Source organism: Euprymna scolopes, chromosome 43, assembly GCF_053919585.1.
Source record: "Euprymna scolopes isolate OS-2025 chromosome 43, ASM5391958v1, whole genome shotgun sequence".
In the NCBI taxonomy this organism is placed as follows: domain Eukaryota; kingdom Metazoa; phylum Mollusca; class Cephalopoda; order Sepiida; family Sepiolidae; genus Euprymna; species Euprymna scolopes.
The window spans coordinates 49,893,228-49,914,973 of record NC_136524.1 but is presented as its reverse complement, the minus strand read 5'-3'; the positions used below and the strand labels follow the sequence as shown (position 1 = coordinate 49,914,973).

Below are 21,746 nucleotides of genomic sequence, written 5' to 3'. Positions count from 1 at the left end.
GTCAGTGAAAGAAATGCAATTGCCAAAAGATTAGCATTTTTTTTTTTTTTTTTTTTTTTTTTACAAAGGAGCCACCACTTAAGGTCCGGAGGCCATTCAAGGAGGGGGGGGGTTGATGTGTACAGTGGTCAAGAGGAGCATGTCAGTCAGCATTAGTAGTTGAAATTTGGTAAATTGGATTACTTATGAGGATGGCTCATCAAGAATTTGTTCACGTTGGACTTGAAGACAACCATACAACCATATTGTAATCAGTTGGAAAGCAGGAAAACGAAACAGAGTTCCACAGGCATGCAATTCTAAGAAAGAAGCTTTGTTCATGGAATCTACATTTAGGTTTAGGCACAGATAAAGAGTGGGGGAAATTATTGATAGTGGTTTCAGCTAAAGGAGTATTTTTTGTGAAAGTCAGGCTCGGGGGGACCGTAGACTGGAGCCCAGACGAGCACTTGCCATGGAAATAATGATAAAGCAGAGACAGGCTCGGACGTCTCTTCTGTGGAAAAGTCCAGGAAAGGGCATCCCCTACTAGGCTATGAAGTCTATTTTGAACTCTGTCAAGGCAGGATAAGCTGCTTCTAGCAGCTCCTGCCCAGATGTGGCATTAGTACTCCATCCTTGGATGTACTTGGCTCTTATACAGGTATAGAATTGCATCAGCAGTGAGATATCTACTGGAACAGTAGAACAATCCCACCATTTTTCCAGCAGCCCTGGCAACGGATTTTATGTAAGAGTTTCATCTCAGATCAGGAGTAAAGGTCAACGTTGGATTTGAAGACGACCATAGTGTAGTCAGCTGGAAAGCAGGCAAATAGAAGACAATTCCACAGATGTGTAGTTCTAAAAAAGAAGCTTTGTTCATGGAATCTACGTTTAGGTTTAGGCACAGATAAAGAGTGGGGGGAATTATTGATAATGTTTTCAGCTAGATGAGTTTCTCGTGAAAGTTTGGTGAGGGGAGGGGGACCATAGATTGGAGCTCAGACGAGCACTTTAATTTTTTAGTCATGATGACACAGCTTAATTCGAAATCACTGAATTTCTGAGATCCAAACTAGTACCAAAAGTGACCATTTGGGAATACCAGGCGCCATATGCAGGAGGACAAAAAAACGTCCCTGCAAAAAAAACTAATGCTATCAAAATAATTTCACCTAGCTGGGATATAGATGAAGCCGGGGACGGCTTCTGAAATCAATATTTGCAATAAACTTCCTTCTACAGTGGAAGATGGTTCAACTCACTCAGGGTCAATGCCACCGCAGCAGTACAAGTTTATGAAAATCTTTTTCAACTGCCAAATTTGTACATTTAGGCATCAAGAGGTTTTATCTAATGCTCTACTAGCTGGGCAAGCTGAGAGCAAGTTCAACTTATTCTTTCGAATAATAGCAATAGAAAGGTGATCCTAATTTCCATGTCTAGTTGTTGATGTTTTAGGATTGTAAAAGAAAACATGTTTGCACTTATGCGATAAGGAACTCAGAAATTTTAAGAGATTAATCAAAGAACTGTTACCTACAGGCAACCCATAATAAAAGACATTTACCTACAAGGTTATTTACTTAGGTATTTAATTGCTTGCTTAAATTGAAATTCCAAATTATACAGGTATGCATACATAGGTAAATGAATCAAGGCTAAAATTAATTCAATTCTTCTAAGCCGGTTATTGTCTCATTCTTAGAGAAGGTAAAAAAACAAACAAAAAAACAAAAAAAACAAAAAACACTCCAACCTAATAGGTCCTGCACTGTTGGCTAAGCTTCAACCTCTGCCCCATCACCGCAATGTGACATCCCTATGCCTGTTTTACAAATACATTAATGGAATGTGCTCTGACTAACTCATAACACTTGTACCCCCCTTAGTGTACATACTCCCATCTAACCTAACAAGTTTCAAAATCCCACCCTTTTACTGTTGAGGTTCTTAGATGCCAGAAACCCTTCTCTCATAGTTTCTGTTTTTGGACTGCTAGACTTTATAATTGCCTCCCTGTTTCTCTGGTTCTTTTACTGTAATAACCTGCAGAAGTTTAAATGTAATGTGAACAGACATCTTGTTGCTAACTCCCTACAGTCCCCTGTTAGATATGATTCCAAATAGTAGCTACTTACATACAAAGTGGCAATATGTCCTGTTTGGGATGTAAAAAAAAACAAAAAACAGCAAAGTTTATATTTCTAAACAAGGTGACAATTTATTTTATTTTTCCTTAATCAGTGACAACAACATAAAAAAAAAATATAATGAAAACTATTTTGAATTGATATTAAAGTGGTGATTATGTAGAACCATGCTGCCCCTTAATGTTTGTATTATGTGTTTTTTTTTATCTTCCATCTTATTTTTCTGCATTGCTTCTAGACTTGACAATCACCGAGGACACAAACACTGGTTTACAATTTGTAGTCAACACTAACAACAGCGCAGACACACATAATAAAAGCATAAACACGAATGAAACCGTCATACAAAATGAGATTTCAAGAAAATACCTCTATAAAATTATCGGCATCTCAATCTCTATGTATACCCTTATAAAATTATCGGCATCTGAATTTTCATGTACACCTCTATAAAATTATTGATATCTCACGTATACCCCTATTAAATTAGTGGCATCTCAATCATTATGTATACCCTTATAAAATTATCGGCATCTCAATCTCTACGTATACCCTTATAAAATTATCAGCATCTCAATCTCCATATATACCCCTATAAAATTATCGGCATCTCAATTTCCATATATACCCCTATAAAATTATCGGCCTCAATCTCTATATATATATACTTATAAAATTATCGGCCTCAATCTCTATGTATACCCCTATAAAATTATCAGCATTCTTATCCCCATGTATACCCCTATAAAATTATCAGCATCCTTATCCCCATGTATACCCCTATAAAATTATTGGCATCTCAATGTTCATGTGTATCCCTATAAAATTATTGGCATCTCAGTGTTCATGTGTATCCCTATAAAATTATTGGCATCTCATGTATACCCCCTATAAAATTATCAGCATCTCAATCTCCATGTATACCCTTATAAAATTATTGACATCTTAATCTCCTTGTACAATTATCGGCAATGCTAAGAAAAATAAAAGTATAGGTAAATAAATTATAAAATTTATAAGAATATACTCCTTTTCACTGTGAATAGCATGGTTCATGACTCAATTTTAGAGCACTGGGGTCCGCTTTCGGATGTCGCTAAATCTACCCATATTGGTTATTTATAGAGACGAGGTTCTTGCTTATCCGTTTTTCTCCTACCTATAGTCATGGTATTTTAAATACTAAGGGCAATACAGCATACAAAATAGTGTCGGGACGATTAATCAGAATAGGGAATCGAAAAAAAAAATCAGAATATTTGAGGGTATTGGAATTGTTATCAGAAAAATTTGTACAGAGTTTCCGATTCCAAAACGATTTTTTTAATTGTCTTTTTTTTTTTTTATTTGATTTTATTTAAAGCAAAATCTTCCATTGCTAGTAATAATGATAAAATAATAAATGTTTATTGATTTAAAACCATCAGTGAAGCTAAAATCGATAGATCGTCCCTCACAAGTATATTTTTACTTTTAGGAAAATATCCGCACATTTAACGTGTTTTTCTACGGTAATCGGAGAAAAAAAATACAGCTACATAGTTAAATATTTAGAGATTTATAAGGAATCGGAATCAGAAATTTAGTACAGAATCAGTAATTGTATTGGAATCAGGAAAAATATTGGAATCGTCCCATCACTAGTACATAATATGTTTAAAAAAAAAAAAGACAAAAACAATGTATCAATTTGATGGCAAATAAAAGATAAACTTTAAATTATTTAAAACACCTCAATTCTTTTATATGCTATTTTTTTTTTCAATGGATCGCTAAGGTGATTATCCTATAATTATAGTGCTTTAAAAAGTTCTGAGTATATCCAGTTTAAATACTTACATAAAAAGATAAATTTAAATAATTTTTAGTACTAAACTGAATAACAAAAATTGAAAGAAGATAATCCTCAACAAATTGCATAAGTATGTATATTATTACAAAAGGGTAAATGTTTTGATCCTATATCTCTTACATAACAGTCACTTTGTGTGTGCGAGTTCCCCATAGGTTCCGAAACGACTGACCATATCTTTTGCAAATCTCACACAAAGCTAATTTATATGTCTGACAGTGTTCTCAGAAATGTTTTGTACAGAAATTGATCCGATAAGTACCGAAAATCGAAAAAGTCCGATCTTAAAAATTTTTTTTTTTTCTCTTATAGGTAAAAAAGAAATTTTATAGGGTAATATTTTACAAAAGGGAGATAATAAAATTCCAGCAAATCATTTCTTTTTTTAAAAAAAAAAGCAGATTTATTATAATCTGGAGATATAGCTTAAGTGGTAGAGCATTCGACTACAGATCAAATGATCCCCCCCCCCCACCCCAACCCGTTCAAGCTCGAGTGTATCTGACCATTATATTTAAATTTTTTCTTGTTAAGGAGTTTAATTTACGATAAAAGAAGTACCGTTTTAAAATTGGCACAAATCATTTCTTTGTTTGCATATTTTGAAACTAAACATTAATCAGAAGCTAACGTGATAAAGGAAACAAACACAGATGGTGTTGATGAATAACATGATAATTATTATTTTAAAATTTTTTCTAATATTTTGTTGCAAATTAGTCCTCTGGACAAATTATTTCTCATGATATATAATAATCAATAGATGATTGATTTATAACAATGCATATGCAATCTGCATAAATTAAAATATCATTTCTAAGTATATTGTACGACCAGGCAAATTATATATATATATATATATATATATATATATATAAAATAAAAATTACAATTATTACACTTTGTCTCGGCAGCCGTGTTAAACGCATATCTTATTTTTCTTTTATTAATATTATTTGACTTTTTTCCCCCTTTTCCTTGTACATATTTGTGAATTATTCCACGGATTTCGCCCTTTTGGATTATTTTGGACCATCTTCCAATTACACGATTTCATTGGATTTTACTTGTGTGAATGAAAATTTAATTAACTTTCTTGGATTTACATTTTTGGATTTTACCGTCATTGGATACTTTACCTTTCACCAGACTATCTATTCACGTGAAATCATCTTTTTCTTCACCATATTCCCTTTGCTTCACTTTTTTTTATCAAGTAAGATCTTTGACTTACTTGTAGTTTCATCAAATACTTTTGTATGCAAAATCCGATCCCACATTTTGCTAATTCCTACCCTCTGATGAGAAGGAAAGTATTTCTTCAAAACTCCGCGGATTAAGGACTATCCACTTATTAAGTGTTTCCTTTTCAGATTAAATATGTTTAAAGTCCATGAGCCCAAAAAATGACTTCCATCGCCACAGGTCCATTTTAATAGACAAATGTCTGAGGGAGTATCTATACACAGATGATGTTACAGAGTCTTAGCTTTGTACGACAGCTAAGTTTCTCTCTCAGTTCAAAATGTTGAGATCCAGCAACAAGCAACATATACACACACACACACACAAACTATGTACTTATTTCAAACACCAGCAAGAGCCATGGATATTTTACAAATTTTTTTTTTTCTTTAAACAAAGGAGTCAGCACTTACCAAGGCCCAGAGGCCACTCAAGGATAAGGATTAATGAGTGTACAGTAGTTGTCAATGGGATAATATCGTAGTAATTGTTAATAGTGGAAATTTGGCAAATTGGATTACTTAAAGGAATGGTTCATCAAGAACTTGTTTACGTTGGACTTGAAGACAACCATATTGTAATCAGCTGGAAAGCAGGGAATCAGAAGAGAGTTCCACAGGCATGCAGTTCTAAGAAAGAAGCTTTGTTTATGGAATCTACATTTAGGTTTAGGCAAAGATATAAAGTGGGGGGAATTATTGATAGTGGCTTCAGCTAGACAAGTGTTTTTTGTGAAAGTTTTAAATACCCCTTCTAAATTATACCGTCATAGCATAAACCAAACCCTTTCCATAGCTATAACTTTTAAACACATAATTAAACAAGCATCTTCCTTCAATTAACATACCCTATATTCTCTCTGAGAGTATAATTTCACATTTTGTCCGCATATATTAAATCCACTATGACAGATATGCCTTATAACTATCTGCATTATATAATAAAAACTATACTCCTATATCACAGAGATCAACTGAGTTCCCCCAAACAGCCTATTTCGCACCTAATGTAACTATCGCTAGATGTTGCCTCCCTATTATGTTACCTAGCATCTTCTCTCCTCTTCTGATGAGAAGCATTAGGCTTCGAAATATCATGGTATAAAGAGTTCTCACTTACTCTACATCCCAATTAATGTATCATCCTTATTGAATAAATGAATAAATACATATATTATTATATAGTTTTTTTTAAATAGTTTTATTATTTTTTTTATATAGTTTTATAGTTTGAATGTGTAGCGACATATTAATGTTTATGTAAAAACAAATAAAAAGTAGATCTTGCCCTACTTTGGTATTGAGCACTCTTGCATTAACCTCATTAAAACTTCATTGGTTGCTTCACCTTTGGAAAATATTAACCTGGAATGTTTACTTTTCATTTGTTTTTACATAACCATTTAGGTATTGCTACACAATCATGAGAATGTTTCTCTAGTTATTTATAACTAGTTGACTGAAACATACTCATGATTGTGTAACACTAATCTAATGCGACTTGGAGAATTTTATATATATAATAAAATAGATGTTGTTTAAATTTCTAGGGATATGATCTAAATTCAACACACTGCAGATTTAGCACTTGCATAAGCTAACTACCCGCTAGAAAATTCCCAATGACAAAAGGGAGTTCACCCATAACAGTGTAAAAAACAAAAAAAAACAAAAACAAAAAAAAAACTTTAATTCAAATTGTTCAATAGAAAATGGGGATCATCAGCTGTTTACCATATAGCTGTTTCGGAGATTTGAAAATAGGACAACTGTTAAATTCATGACTCTCCAGTGGAAAATACCACTTGCCAATAACAAAATATACACAAAATTCAGTTACTATTTCATTAATATATAAATTCAGAAAAAATAAAAAGAATATGTAATTATCCACTGATACGTGTTTCATTATGACTCAGAGTGACTGAATCTAGGGGATACCAAATGCGTCAAAGGGAAAATTATTCCAAACTCACCTTTAGGTAAAAATGCACTTTCATATAAATAATTGAATTCATTCAACAAGTATCGCAAACAAAAACAAATAAACACCATATATATATATATATATATATATATATATATATATATATATATATGAGAGAGAGAGAGAGAGAAAATGTCATTTTAGAGATGGTGAACTTTAAAGTGACAACTTTCTCTTAAATTCCAGATTTAGCAACTATCGGTTGGTTGGTTATGTAGTTTCAGCAGGATGGAGGTACATGCTACACAGTACCTTATACAATCTAGTTACTGCGAGAAACATTTAATGGACAAATAATTTCATTAAATGAGCCTATCAACTGGTCACCTCTTTCATGCGATTTAACACTATATAATTATCTTTGAGGATATGTAAAGTCCCATATCTACGCTGATAAATCAGACATAATAGACCACTTGGAAGACAGCATTTAATGCATTATTGCTGAAATACAATCTAATTTAATGGGCAGAGTTTGTGGAAATCGGACCCATAGATTACGCCAATATACATGTAAACCATGGTGGTGGTCGGGGGGGGGGCATATGTCTGTAATTGTATTTAAATTATAAACGCCAAAAGTTAATCTTTGGAATAAACCCATTATTTGTATGATAAAAATATTAATAAAAATATTTTTTTTGTAATTTATTTTAATTTAAAGTTTGTTGCCTCTAAAAAAAAAAATAAATAAAAAATAATAAATAAAACACCCGATATATGAATTATATGGAATATATGTATTTTCGATCACAACTCTGACAGATCCAGTTTTGTTTTCAGCCATCTCCATTCGACCAGTCAGAGACCGATTATTGAAAATATTGACTAGAGATAACGGCTAGAGAGTATCCACTCAAAAGAGCTTATCTGCAAACCATCTTGGAACATTATTTTCCCCAAGTAGGTTAGTCTCAGCAGGAATCGTGATTTAATGAGGCACTTATTTTCTTTCAAACAAACAAAATAAAAGAAAAAACATTTCTGTGTGGTCTAACTCACAATCAGAGATATTTTCAATTTCTCCTGTGCACCCCAGCTTTTCTTGGCCGAACACTTAGCCGTAGCAAATCTGTTATTCACGTGCACCATTAAACATGCAACCACCTATTGCATGTTTACAAAGGTACATTATCATAAGCATTTCATATGTGCTCAAGCAAGATCTTCCTGGGTCTTCCACGCACCCTTGTGCATGGAGTATTCATGTGTGCTATTGAATTAATCCAGGAGGTGGTACACTGTAGTACATGTCAGTGCCATTCATTATAGAAAGAGAAAGTGGTCCAGGAAATATGTCTAAGGAAATGTTGGCATTCACCTACGTACGGTGCCTGGTATTCTCAAATGGTCACCGATCTAGTATTGACCAGCCCCAACACTGCTTAACTTTGGTCATCTATGCCATATATACATAGATGGCCAAACCATCCAAGATGCTGAGCATGTATGGTATCCAAGATCTCACCAATACCAAGTTTCCGATAGAGCACAGCTGAAGGGATGCTTTTTTTTTTTGTAGTTTGTTGTCAAACATCCACCTGACCATGACATGGTCATTATGTCAAAAGCTGTCACAAATCAGAAATGTTTGAGGGTCCCATATATCTCATTTTAGGACATACATATGAAATAAAGTTCTGCTAAAAATAATCTTCTTTATTGTTTTTTTTTTTATCTACATAAACTTGCGTAATAAGTTCACGGGTGTCAAATGTACAAAAAGGTAGCCTCCTTAATTTTTACCAATAAATAAAAGATGTTTTCCTATTCACATTTCATTTTTCTTTTCTTTTTTACCAGAGGGGTTACCGCCAACGTCATGATGATCAGTAACGGTGGAACTTGGGTAGGGTTTAATTATATAAGACGTCTTAACAAGAACTCATTTAAATTAGACTTGAAAACAACCATGTTATAGTCAGCTGGAAAGCAGCCTCACGGTATTGTGGTTCACAGAGACAGTTATAAGAAAGAAAATCTGCTCATGGAATTTTTGCTTAGTTTTAGGCGCAGATAGAGAGTGAGAGAAATTGTTGGTGGTTGTGGTAGCTAGACGAGTATTTGTTGCGAATGTTTTATAGGTGGAAGGAAACAATAGATTGAATCTCAGTCGAGGGCCTACTATAAAATAATGGTAGAGCAGAGATAGACTTGCAATGTTTTTTTCTTTGAGAAAGAGGAAGTAAGGACATGTAAAGTGTAGTGTAAACAGACATCTTGCTGCTCAACTCCCTACTTAGTACCCTTACAAATTATGTCCCAGATAGTAGCCCCCTATATAAAATTGGCACTGTGGCTGGAGTGAAAATGCAAAAGAAAGGTCCTCATCCATTGGATTTCCAAAACCGTTTTGTACTCTGTCAAGGCAGGAAAGGTTAACCAGGAGTTCTCCTTCAGATGTGGCAACAGTACTCCATCTTATAACTTGGCTCTTACACAGGTAGAGGATTGTATTAGGAGTGAGATATAAGATAGAATGATTCCAGCATTTCTCCTGATTTTTGCAACAGACCTGATGTAGGTATTCCATTTCAGATCAGGAGTGAAGGTCAGTTCCAGTAGTTTGTCAAAGTAGGGTGCTTCCGCAAGACAAGCGGCGTTAATTTCAATTGGAGCAAAGTGGTGATATGAGCATTGCGGTGAAATGATAGAAGTTTGGTTTCGGATGCATTAAAGCCACTTTCTACTATATTTACTAATAAAAGAAAAACACATGCATAGTAATTCACACACATCCGTCCCATACATTTGCATTTTAAGACCTACACATGAAATACAGCTTTGGTGCTTTTACGGAAAATCCTGTATATGGAATACTGCCATTAAAAAGAAAATGATGTACTTATCTGTTAGGGTAAAAAAAATTTTCTTAAAAAACACAAAAGAACAAAATTTACAGCAATTCATCCAGTACTTTAGTTGGGCTTTTGAATTTTTTAGATGAGGATTGAGTATTCATATTATTTGGATTCTTCAGACTATTGTTCTCATTCTGAGTGCCACTCGCACAATGTTTCGATCGACGTAACCTTAGACCTTCCTCCGGGGCATCTTGTGAAACTTTGAAATCTTTGTTGAATTTGGGAATCTGCATAACTGTAAAGCTACACTCTTCTGAGATTGAAGGTTCAATCCTCAGTGCAGGTGACATCCAAAATACAAGTGTGAATTACTTCTCCCCAGTCATGCCTAACAGAACGAGAACATGCTGTCCCCATGGACTAAATAAAGGGTTCCTGCTGCCCCCATAGACTAAATAAAGAGTTCCTGAGTTTAACGGAAAGATTCTCCATGTTCAATAAGATACACCTGAAAAAGGTCACTGGTTATATTGACTGAAATATTGTGCAAATAACACTAAAGATGAGAACAGTAATCTGAAGAATCTAAATAATATGAATATTTTTGTTTTCAAACAATAAAATAAAATTTTGGTGATAAACAGTATCTTGGCATCCTTTCTTTTAGACAACGGAAGTATGAAGATCAAGGGGGGATAATTTTAATTTTTGTGAGATAGGGGAGATAATTAATAAAATCTTTTTCTTCCTTATATTGTACTATGTTGTTTGAAATAAAATGGCAGTGAGAAGCCCTTTACAGATAAAAGCTGATTTTAATTTTTTAGAAAGAAAAAATACTGAATCGATTTCCATGAATCTTGAGGTACAGATTGGTACACCATAAAATTTTTGTGCTACTTTCTTTATAACAATATTCCATGTAGCAACATGACAGCGAGATTGACAAACACATCACCAAAGCTGCAGGTGTGATGCCCATTCTAAGCAAGAGAGTGTGGAGTAGCAGCCGGCTAACTCTCAACACCAAAATCAGGGTCTACCAAACTTGTATGCTCAGCATACTCCTCCACTGCAGTAAGTCCTGGGCTACCTATGCACGCCAGAAAAGCTGTTTGGAGATCTTTCATCTCCGTTGCCTGCGTCGTATCCTTGGCATTACTTGGCAGGACAAGGTCACCAACACATCAATATGCTGGGTGCTTCAGCATGAACCTCCTTCTCTGCCAATGCAAACTCCACTGGCTGGGTCATGTCCACTGGATAGATGACAGATGCGTTTTGTATGGCGTGTTGGCCCCGGAGGTCACTTGACTCTCTGCTACAAGGATGTATGCAAACACAACCTGAAACTGACTGGCATCGACTTGGGCAGCTAGGAGCAGTTGGCAGACAACTGCAGTGCCTGGCAAGGGTCTCTATGGCAAGGAATGGGGAGAGGAGAGGACAACAGACACCTGATGCTAGAAGACAGGAGACAACACAAAAGGTTGCTGCGCCTATGTGGCAGAGACTATCATTTTTTAATAGGGCTCCAGACCCACACTGGAAGATGTCCAAAGACAGTCCGCTAAAAAAAAAAAAAAAAAAAAAAAAAAAAAAAAGTACATGTCATTATCTCCCAAGATAGAAAATTGCCATGTAGTGCTTTTTCCGTTAAAAATGATATTCTTTATTTCATTTAAACCTTATCTTCACAATAACATTTGAAAGAAACAAATGCCATTTAAACTACCATATGAATATAAATCATGTTTTTCCCCAATCAAAAAATCTGAAAAACTCTCTTCAAAAGAATGACCAAAATAATAAACACCCTAAAAGAAACAATGATACGAAAATGTAAAAAAATCAAACGAAATCAATCATTGTGAATAGTCCAATGCCACATTCTGAAAACGCCTTTGTAAAAAAGAAACATTGTATAAACCGTTTGAATTGAGAGAAAAAGAAATGGATGGGTGCAAAAATGTTTTACCCAAGATGACCTCATAATTGGTTGAAAAGTCAGTAAATAAAAAAATAAAAAAAATTCAACAAACTCTCTACTTTTTCTACTACGTATTCTGTATAACTTTCAAACATTTAAATTTTATTAACTTCCATATGAATAGTTACCTTCTATTAATTACCAGCAACACTATCAAGTGCATTTATTTCTATAGTGAAAACATACTCTATTTTTTTTTTTAATATGAAATAATCTTTTACTGATCATCTTATCCAATTCATTTTGGCACTGATACCAACCACATTTCTGCATTGCTATTAGAATTTTATAACCTATATAGAATTTTGGTGCTTCTATATTATAATAACAGGAAAAATATTGAATTTTGAACAAAACAAATGGTACCTATATAATTGTCATGTCGCAAATAGTAACATATCTAAAAATTATGGAAAACAAAAAAAAATAATTATTAATGAAAAACCGTTTTCAATAAAGTTTATATGGGGAATAAAATTTGCCTAATGTTTTGAATTGTGTTTGCCATGTGATGTAAGCAACAGAACTTCATTGCTTCTTTTTTCACCTTATCGTTTTTCATAATTTTTGGATAGGTTACTATTTGAGACCTGACAATTACAAAGGTACCATTTGTTTCACTTGAAATTCAATATCATTTTCGTTTGTATAATATAGAAGTACCAGAATTTTTTTTTTCAAAAGAATAGCCCAAATAACACCTTAAACAAGCAAAAAAAAAAAAAAAAAAAAGAAAAAAAAAAGTATAACAAAATCTAAAAATCAATTGTGAATAGTCAAATCCCACTCTCAGAAAACAACTACATAAAAGAAATATTGTAAAAACAGTTTGATTTTTTTTTTTTTTACGCAGTGTTATTTCCTTTACACAAACTTGCCCCTTAAGTTATTTATAAAAAAGTGTGTGTATGTGTGTCCAGTTAAAGGAATAAGTCTGGGCAGAGAAGAAAGAGGTTGGAGGGGGGAGGTTGCCTTGAGCAATACCAGTTGTTTGTATGTCCAGCTAAAAGTCAACAATGACAAAACAAATACCCGCAAAGTTGCTATTTTCTTAATTTGTGTTGCCAGATGAATAATATCTCAAAATTAGAAACAAGATTCTTCATTCTCTGGAAGTCAACTGGACCAGATTTCATTAGAGAGGGTTTTTTTTTTTTTTTTACTGTTATTATGTACTAATTTGGAAAGAAAATGTTGACTTATTTTTAGAGGAATCTCTTATATATAAAGGAGAGATGTGTGTGTGTGTGTGTGTGTGTGTGTGTGTGTGTGTGTGTGTGTGTGTGTGTGTGTGTGGCCACCTAGAGAGGAATGAGATGAACAGAGGAGAAAGATAGAGAGATGGACATAGGGAGATAAAATTTTTAATAAAAATATGTTACACTTTTACCCTGAGCAACACTGGATAACCCTGCTAGTTAAAAATAAAAATAGACTTACCTGTAAGTTAATCGTAAGCCACCTACTGTCGAGACGAGCCTGGGCACGCAGGCGGACCTCCGATGCCCAACTCATTTTTCCAAAACTGAAATTGTTGCCGTTCTGATTTCTTTCAATAATCCTAAAAAGGAAAAAAAAATAAAATTAATTAATAAACGAGATTTTATATATATATATATATATATATATATTTATAAAAATAAGCAAAAACAAAATCTTTGGCTAAAAAACACCATAGAGTTCTCAGGGGAGATAGATAGCTTGTAACTATTGCCAATTTTTTAATAAATTGTGCATGAACAATAATAAATATGAGTTAGTTACCTTGTTTATAGCATAACCGAATTACTTCCCTTGGTATGTCACATGTTCCCAAAGAAATATGGCAAGAGTTTTTTTTTTTTTACAGTAAAGATTGAAAACTGGTGTTTTTGGAAATAATGTGGTAATATTTCAGTACTTCTGACATGCCAATTAAGTAGATGTTATTGGTTTTAATTGAAACTGACACAAAAAGTCAGTAGACACCTTTTCTTTTCTTTTTTAATCAATTTTTTGTTTTCCGAATTTTGCTTTATAGTGTCGTTGCACCTAAAACCATGATAAATGTCCATTTATTTTTCAAAATCAAAAGGAGGAATGGTGCACCTTCTCCTAATAATGTTACCTCAAGCTATAGCATTTAGCTGGATACTATACTGTAACATAGCATGAATATAAATATGTAAATGCATCTGAAATAACGTCACCGTTAAAAACAAAAAGAAAAAAAAAAACTCTAAGAGAAAAATCACATGTCAATAATTTCCCCCACTCTTTGTCCGTGCCTAAACCAAAACGTAGATTCCATGACCAAAGCGTCTTTCTTAGAACTGCACGTCTATGGAACTCTCTTCACTTTGCTTGCTTTCCAGCTGACTACAATTTGGTAGTCTTCATGTACAATGTAAACAAATTCTTGATGAACGGCTCCAATAAGTAATCCAATTTACCAAATTTTCACTACTAATGATTACTACGATATTATCCCATTGACCACTGTACACTCAATAACCCTTATCCTTGAGTGGCCTCGGGACCTTGATAATTAGTAACTCCTATATAAAAAAAAAAAAGATATGGAGAATGGAACAAGATCATGTGGGTGACGTCACATCTGTAACAATGAGGAAATAAATGTTGTTGCTACAAAGAACAAGTGAGTTGGAGTTATTTCCTTTTCTTTGTCTTGGTCTCCTTTTATGACTGAAACTGCATACAATGTGTGTCGATCCATGGACAACATTACAAATATACATTCCTACAGATTACTATCTATTTATAAGTAAAAGTGACGTCACCTGTGGGGAAAAAAAGGACTATTAAAAAAAAACAAAGATAATGATCTTGGGAGAGACAAGATAACATTCGAGATCTTGTTAGAGATGTGGAGAATGTTCTAAATCAAATGGGTGACGTCACAGTCGTAACAATGAGGAAATAAAAATGTTGTTGCTATAAAGAACAATCAAGTTGGAGTCATTTGCTAGCATTTGTCTTGGTCTCCTTTGCGACTGACACTGCACACACCGTTACTCTTCTACCTACCTGGATAAATGTATTAGTGTTTAAAATTATTTTAAAGAGTGTTTTAGTCCAAAACAAAAAGTGACCACTTTTGGCTGCCTTATAAGTCCTGCGCAAGAACACTTGATAACCGCTTAGAATCGAAAACTAAACAAACTCTGGTGGAAACACACCAAATAAATGTCAACAATCGAGTGAAAATATTATTTTCTACCAGTATTTTGTTTTGATTTTCGAATTTTGAGCGATTAGACAAGAGGCTGGAAATGATTATCATTTTAAATTTATGTGTGAAATTCCTTTCCAACTCGAAATTCTAAAATAATTATTTTTTCTTTTCCACCACATAATCTATACATCTTTAAAAATAAATTGTCTCTGTATGTGTGTGTGTGTGGGTATACATTTCCGTACCGAACTACGGTTAATCTTCAGTCTACAGACTCGAGATTTGATATAAGGGATATTGAGATTTGTGAAAATCTTTTTAATTGGTTTTCGGCTAGAAATTTGGCTGTCAAGGGGTCAAAGTTCAATGATTTTACCTTTGAAAACTCTATCAAACTCCTCTGCCAAGTGTTTAAGATCTCTCTGTACAGGGGTCTTTCAGGACAACCTGACATGATGGTACTTTTCACCACTAGTAAACCCTGACTAAATATTCAAAACAACATAGTATTCATGGCACAAGTAAGATCGCCTCGCTATGGCTAACCAACACTGGCTTATACAAGGAATGTTGCACCTTCTACTAGTGATGTTACCTCAAATGAGAGCACTAAGCTGGATACTCCACCAGACCAGATGAATTCTTTTCCTGGAATCTGGTAAGACGAAGAGACTAAAAAGAAAGGTATGTAACAACATATTTAAATGGTCGATTGGGGAGAGGAAAATTATGTTCTCAACTTCTTTACTAACTCTGTTTGAAATATAAAAGAACTTTAATGAAATATTCAAATATCGATTTATCTCATATAGAGATCAAGTGTTAGTCCTAGGAAAGGGGCCCCTTGATTCCTGAGAATTTCAACTCGAATAAAATGAAACAAAAAGAATGATTATTTAATTTATATATATATATATATATATATATATATGAGGCGGATGTTGTAGTTTGCTTAGAGCAATATGTGCATTGTCTAAGGTAAGGAGCTGTGTTTTAAGACTCTCACAGGCGCTTGTGCAGTGTATTGGGATTTCAAATAAATGTATTTTTAGGTAAAAACACTATTACGTCTTTCATGTCATGTCGAAATTATATTGCACAAGCAACCTATGACAATGTAGTTTGGTAGAAAAACACTGCTGAATACAAGATAAAAAATGACTACATTAAAAAATTTCAGTATTTTTTAAAATACTATTTATTCATATAATGTCGAACCAGGATGGTACAAGTGGTTTTATATTGTTTGAATTTTCCAGGTAACCTCATTTTAAAACAAAAAATATAAAAACCGGATTTGAGTGTGTTTTTATTAAATATAGAAAAACATATATATATATAGAAAAAAGAAAATAGAAGAAAAAAAAATAGACAAAAAAAAATATAAAATGAAAGAAAGACCAAGTGTGGATCAATAGAGAAGGGGAAACAGGAGATGGAAAAAAATGGAGAAAAAATGGTTTAGATAGAAAATAAAAAGTAAAGAAAACAATGCTTAAAAAGAGAAAGGGGAAAGAAAAGAGAAAGAGGAAAGAGAAAGGGGAAAGAAAAGAGAAAGAGGAAAGAGAAAGGGGAAAGAAAAGAGAAAGGGGAAGAGAAAGGGGAAAGAAAAGAGAAAGGGGAAAGAAAAGAGAAAGGGGAAAGAGAAAGGGGAAAGAGAAAGGGGAAAGAGGAAAGAGAAAGGGGAAAAGAGGAAAGAGAAAGGGGAAAAGAGGAAAGAGAAAGGGGAAAAGAGGAAAGAGAAAGGGGAAAAGAGGAAAGAGAAAGGGGAAAAGAGGAAAGAGAAAGGGGAAAAGAGGAAAGAGAAAGGGGAAAAGAGGAAAGGGAAAGGGGAAAAGAGGAAAGGGAAAGAGGAAAGAGAAAGGGAAAGAGGAAAGAGAAAGGGAAAGAGGAAAGAGAAAGGGAAAGAGGAAAGGGAAAGGGAAAGAGGAAAGAGGAAAGGGAAAGAGGAAAGAGGAAAGGGAAAGAGGAAAGAGAAAGAGGAAAGAGAAAGAGGAAAGGGAAAGAGGAAAGAGAAAGAGGAAAGAGAAAAGGAAAGAGGAAAGAGAAAAGGAAAGAGGAAAGAGAAGAGGAAAGAGGAAAGAGAAGAGGAAAGAGGAAAGAGAAGAGGAAAGAGGAAAGAGAAGAGGAAAGAGAAAAGAGAAGAGGAAAGAGAAAAGGAAAGAGGAAAGAGAAAAGGAAAGAGGAAAGAGAAAAGGAAAGAGGAAAGAGAAAAGGAAAGAGGAAAGAGAAAAGGAAAGAGGAAAGAGAAAAGGAAAGAGGAAAGAGAAAAGGAAAGAGGAAAGAGAAAAGGAAAGAGGAAAGAGAAAAGGAAAGAGGAAAGAGAAAAGGAAAGAGGAAAGAGGAAAGAGAAAAGGAAAGAGGAAAGAGAAAAGGAAAGAGGAAAGAGAAAAGGAAAGAGGAAAGAGAAAAGGAAAGAGGAAAGAGAAAAGGAAAGAGAAAAGGAAAGAGGAAAGAGAAGAGGAAAGAGAAGAGGAAAGAGAAGAGGAAAGAGGAAAGAGAAGAGGAAAGAGAAGAGGAAAGAGGAAAGAGAAGAGAAAAGAGAAAAGGAAAGAAGAGAAAATGAAAGAGGAAAGAGAAAAGGAAAGAGGAAAGAGAAAAGGAAAGAGGAAAGAGAAAAGGAAAGAGGAAAGAGAAAAGGAAAGAGGAAAGAGAAAAGGAAAGAGAAAAGGAAAGAGGAAAGAGAAAAGGAAAGAAAAAAGAAAAGAAAAGAGAAAAGAGAAAAGAAAAGAGAAAAGAAAAGAAAAAAGAAAAGAAAAGAGAAAAGAAAAGAGAAAAGAAAAGAGAAAAGAAAAGAAAAAAGAAAAGAAAAAAGAAAAGAGAAAGAAAAGAAAAAAGAAAAGAAAAGGGAAAATAAAAGAAAAAAGAAAAGGGAAAAGAAAAGGGAAAAGAAAAGGGAAAAGAAAAGGGAAAAGAAAAGGGAAAAGAAAAGGGAAAAGAGAAGAGAAAAAAGAAAAGAGAAAAGGAAAAGCAGAGAAAAAGAGGAAAAAGACAAAAAAAGATAAAAGAAAATTGGAATGAAAAAATGGGTAAAGATAGAAAATAGGAAAAAAAAGAAAATAGGGAAAAAAGGTAAAATAAGAAAAAGGAAAAGAAATGAGAAAAAAAGAAAGAAAGAAAAAACAATGGTTCAAAACATAAAAGACTGGTAAAACTAATGGGTGGGTTTTTTATGGCAGAATGAACATGAATTTGTTGAATGTCCACTTTGATTCAGTGATGATATGGTTAGTGTTAGTGTCGCGGTTAAGAATGTTTTCTTTACTTTATAATGATGTGAACAAATAGCAAAAAGAATCTGAAATCCAACACAAATTTCTCAGATTAAGGGCCAAGACTCCTACCCCACATTCCTACAGATTTTCCAACCTAGGGAATCCAGGGTGTTCACTTATAATTGCCTAAAAAGTAGAATTTCATTGGGACAAAATAACAAAGAGTGTTAATACCTTTCTTTTTAATACTGCAAGTATTGACTGATATGTTTTAAAAGAAACAGCAAGACATTCATTGATGAAATCCAAGTGTTCTACCCCTCCCCTCACCTTGCTCATGAATCATTTGAAGTATGGCAAAATCAATATTTTCAGAGAAAAGGAAAGAGAGGGAGACAAAGTAAGACAAGACAAAATGTGATGGGAAGAGGAAGAGAAAAAAGAAAAAGAGAAACAAAGATAAAGAGGAACAGATAAAAGAAAAAAAAAAGAAATACAATCAAACCAAATAGAGAATGAAAGAGTGTAAAGCTCTGGTTATTTGACGTTTTCCTTCTTTTTTAATACTATAGTCACTGCATATCAAGGCCAGAGGCAATTCAAGGATAAAGGTTGATGAGTGTTGGTGGGATTTTTTTTTTTTTTTAATTCAATTTTCACTGCAAACAAGGCACAGTGCAACTTTGAAGTAGGGGGCTACTATCGGGGACATAAGTTGCAGGGATATTATGAAGAGAGATTAGTAACAAGATGTCTGTTCACACTATGCTTGAACTTCTGCATGTCAGTACAGTGGTGAAAGCAGAATCCTGGAAGGGAGTTCCAAAGTCTAGCAGTTTTGGAGAAGAAACTATTGGAGTAGAAGGCCGTCTTACACCTAGGGATCTCTATTGTAAAGGGGTGGAATTTGGCTGCTTGTCAGGTTTATCGGGGTTATTCACGTCGAGAGGGTACCTGTTGTATTGATTGGTTTCCTAGATGTAAATCCAATGAAACTCGCCAAACTTTCACAAGAAACACCCGTCTAGCTGAAAACACTATCAATAATTCCCCCCACTCTTTATCTGTGCCTAAACCTAAACGTAGATTCCATGAACAAAGCTTCTTTCTTAGAACTACACGCCTGTGGAATTGTCTTCCGTTTTCCTGTTTTCCGGCTGACTACAATATGGTTGTGTTCAAGTCTAACGTAAATAAGTTCTTTATGAGCCGTTCCATATAAGTTATCAAACTTACCGAATTTTCATTACTAATGATTACTATATTATCCAATTTCTACTGTACACTCTTTAACCCTTATCCTTGAGTGGCCTCTTGGCCTTGATAAAGTGGTGACTCTTGTGTAAAAAAAAAAAAAAAAAAAAAAAAAAACTCCTGTGATTATTAAAGAGTGCTCAATGCAGGACAGAGCTGGTATATAGTCTGTTTATTATACAGGTGAGTGCACTTTACATAATAATTAAGCATCCAAAAGTGTTTAACTAAAATAGTCTTTGGGTTGTGCACGCCCTTAATTGGAATGCTGAAAAAAATAACAGTACATTAGGAAATCAACCACACAATTAACCCGAAATGATCACTTAACACTCAAACCAGGGAACTCAATGAACAGAACACTTCACAAAGATGAATAAATATATGCTATTTATGCACCCCTTTACATATCAATAGTCTAAAAGTCCAACCGCTAGAACTAAACATATTAACCTATCAAATATATACATATTATAATATTAGGAAAAGAATTAACTACCCAAATAAAATTTAAAAAAAAAAAAAAAAAATGACAACCATCGAAAATTACTATCATTTTTTTATTTTAAAGGAGTCTCCACTTATCAAGGCCCGAAGGCCACTCGAGGATAAGGGTTAATGAGTGTACAGTGGTCAAGGGGAACATGTCAGTCATCATTAGTAGTGGAAATTGGTTAAATTGGATTACTTATAATTTGTTCACGTTGGACTTGAAGACAACCATATTGTAATCAGTTGGAAAGCAGGAAAATGGAACAGAGTTCCACAGGCATGCAGTTCTAAGAAAGAAGCTTTGTTCATGGAATCTATGTTTAGGTTTAGGCACCAGATAAAGAGTATGGGAAATTATTGATAGTGGTTTCAGCTACATGAGTATTTTTCGTGAAAGTCAGGCCAGGGGGGGGAGGGGGACCATAAATTGGAGTAGCAATACACATGAAAACATTGAAATAGCTTAAAATATTTCAATATTGGTATCTATAGAAAGAGCTTGATGAGCTAAGAAAGAATCTTTTTAAAAAAATTTTTAAATCCAATTAAAATTAAGAAAGTTGTGACTATTTTTGTGCCTAACACGTTTGGATATTTTTCCCTCTTTAAGACCATATGCGTTTTGCCACATTTTTTACACTACTTTTTCAGTAAAAATGTCATATCTTTGTTAAAACAGAAGATTAAGCAATGAAATTTACCATATAAGTGTGTTTTTGTGCTAGGAATTGGAATACGTGAAATTATTACAGAAATGTGATCCCCTACTTTTTAACATTTCTTCATGGAAACTTCTTAATTTCTTCATAGAAACTACTCATTTTCTGTAATTGTAAACATTATTTTCGTTTACAGCATCCTGAAAACCTGTAAATGTGTCAATTTTTAAGGATTTTTTTTTCTAGAGGGTGGAAAGTCGATTGTCTGCCCTTGTTGATCCCACATTCCCAACAGGTCTCGCTAGCAGCTTATCATTTGAAATGAAAGATGGTGTCAAGTAATTCTTCGATAAAATGTGTCATAATATTTGATTTTCTTAAATCAAAAAAAAAAAATACTTGATCGATTTACATGATTTTTGGAATATGATATCTTCGTGCAGTGACAGGTACATACACCATAAAGATTTTCTTTGAAAACAATTTTTTTTTATAGGCCCAACTCTAGATAAGCATCAAATAATAAATGTAAATAATAGTGCAAAATATGTGGAGCACTAAGAAATACATGTAGGTGAGTATTAGCCGAGGACTTGCGGACCCGTTTAATAATCTTTAGCAATCTGTATCCATTTAATCCCTCTGCTCATTGAATATGCCATTTACGCTGTTATCCAGCCTTCTCTTTTTATGCTTCCGCTATATATCGTCACCATCCGCCCCCATATTATATTATCCCCCTCTATTCCTTATAGCTCCTAATCTCTCGCCAAGCCCCAGTTAACTAAAACTCACCTACATTTGTTTAATACCTCCCAGATGTCCCACTCACCCATTATCTTCTGTATATTAGATACATTATTATCCCTCCAATTATCTCCATAGATAGATATCACATTGAAATGTTTGCAACCAAGCCCTTAGCGCCACTTGTGATGA

The 21,746-nt window shown here is 33.9% G+C and overlaps 1 protein-coding gene across 4 annotated transcripts in view; it reads right to left on the bottom strand.

Moving 5' to 3' along the window:
* The window catches only part of LOC145268339 (E3 ubiquitin-protein ligase HERC2-like), a 500,726-nt gene that overhangs the window by 454,711 nt on the left and 24,269 nt on the right, over positions 1 to 21,746 (bottom strand). For all 4 annotated transcript variants that reach the window (XM_080123842.1, XM_080123845.1, XM_080123844.1 and 1 more), the window contains exon 2: positions 13,453 to 13,573. In XM_080123842.1, the coding sequence (XP_079979968.1) occupies positions 13,453 to 13,527 (75 nt within the window). In that variant the 5' untranslated portion in view covers positions 13,528 to 13,573. The remainder of the gene's footprint in view (positions 1 to 13,452; positions 13,574 to 21,746) is intronic.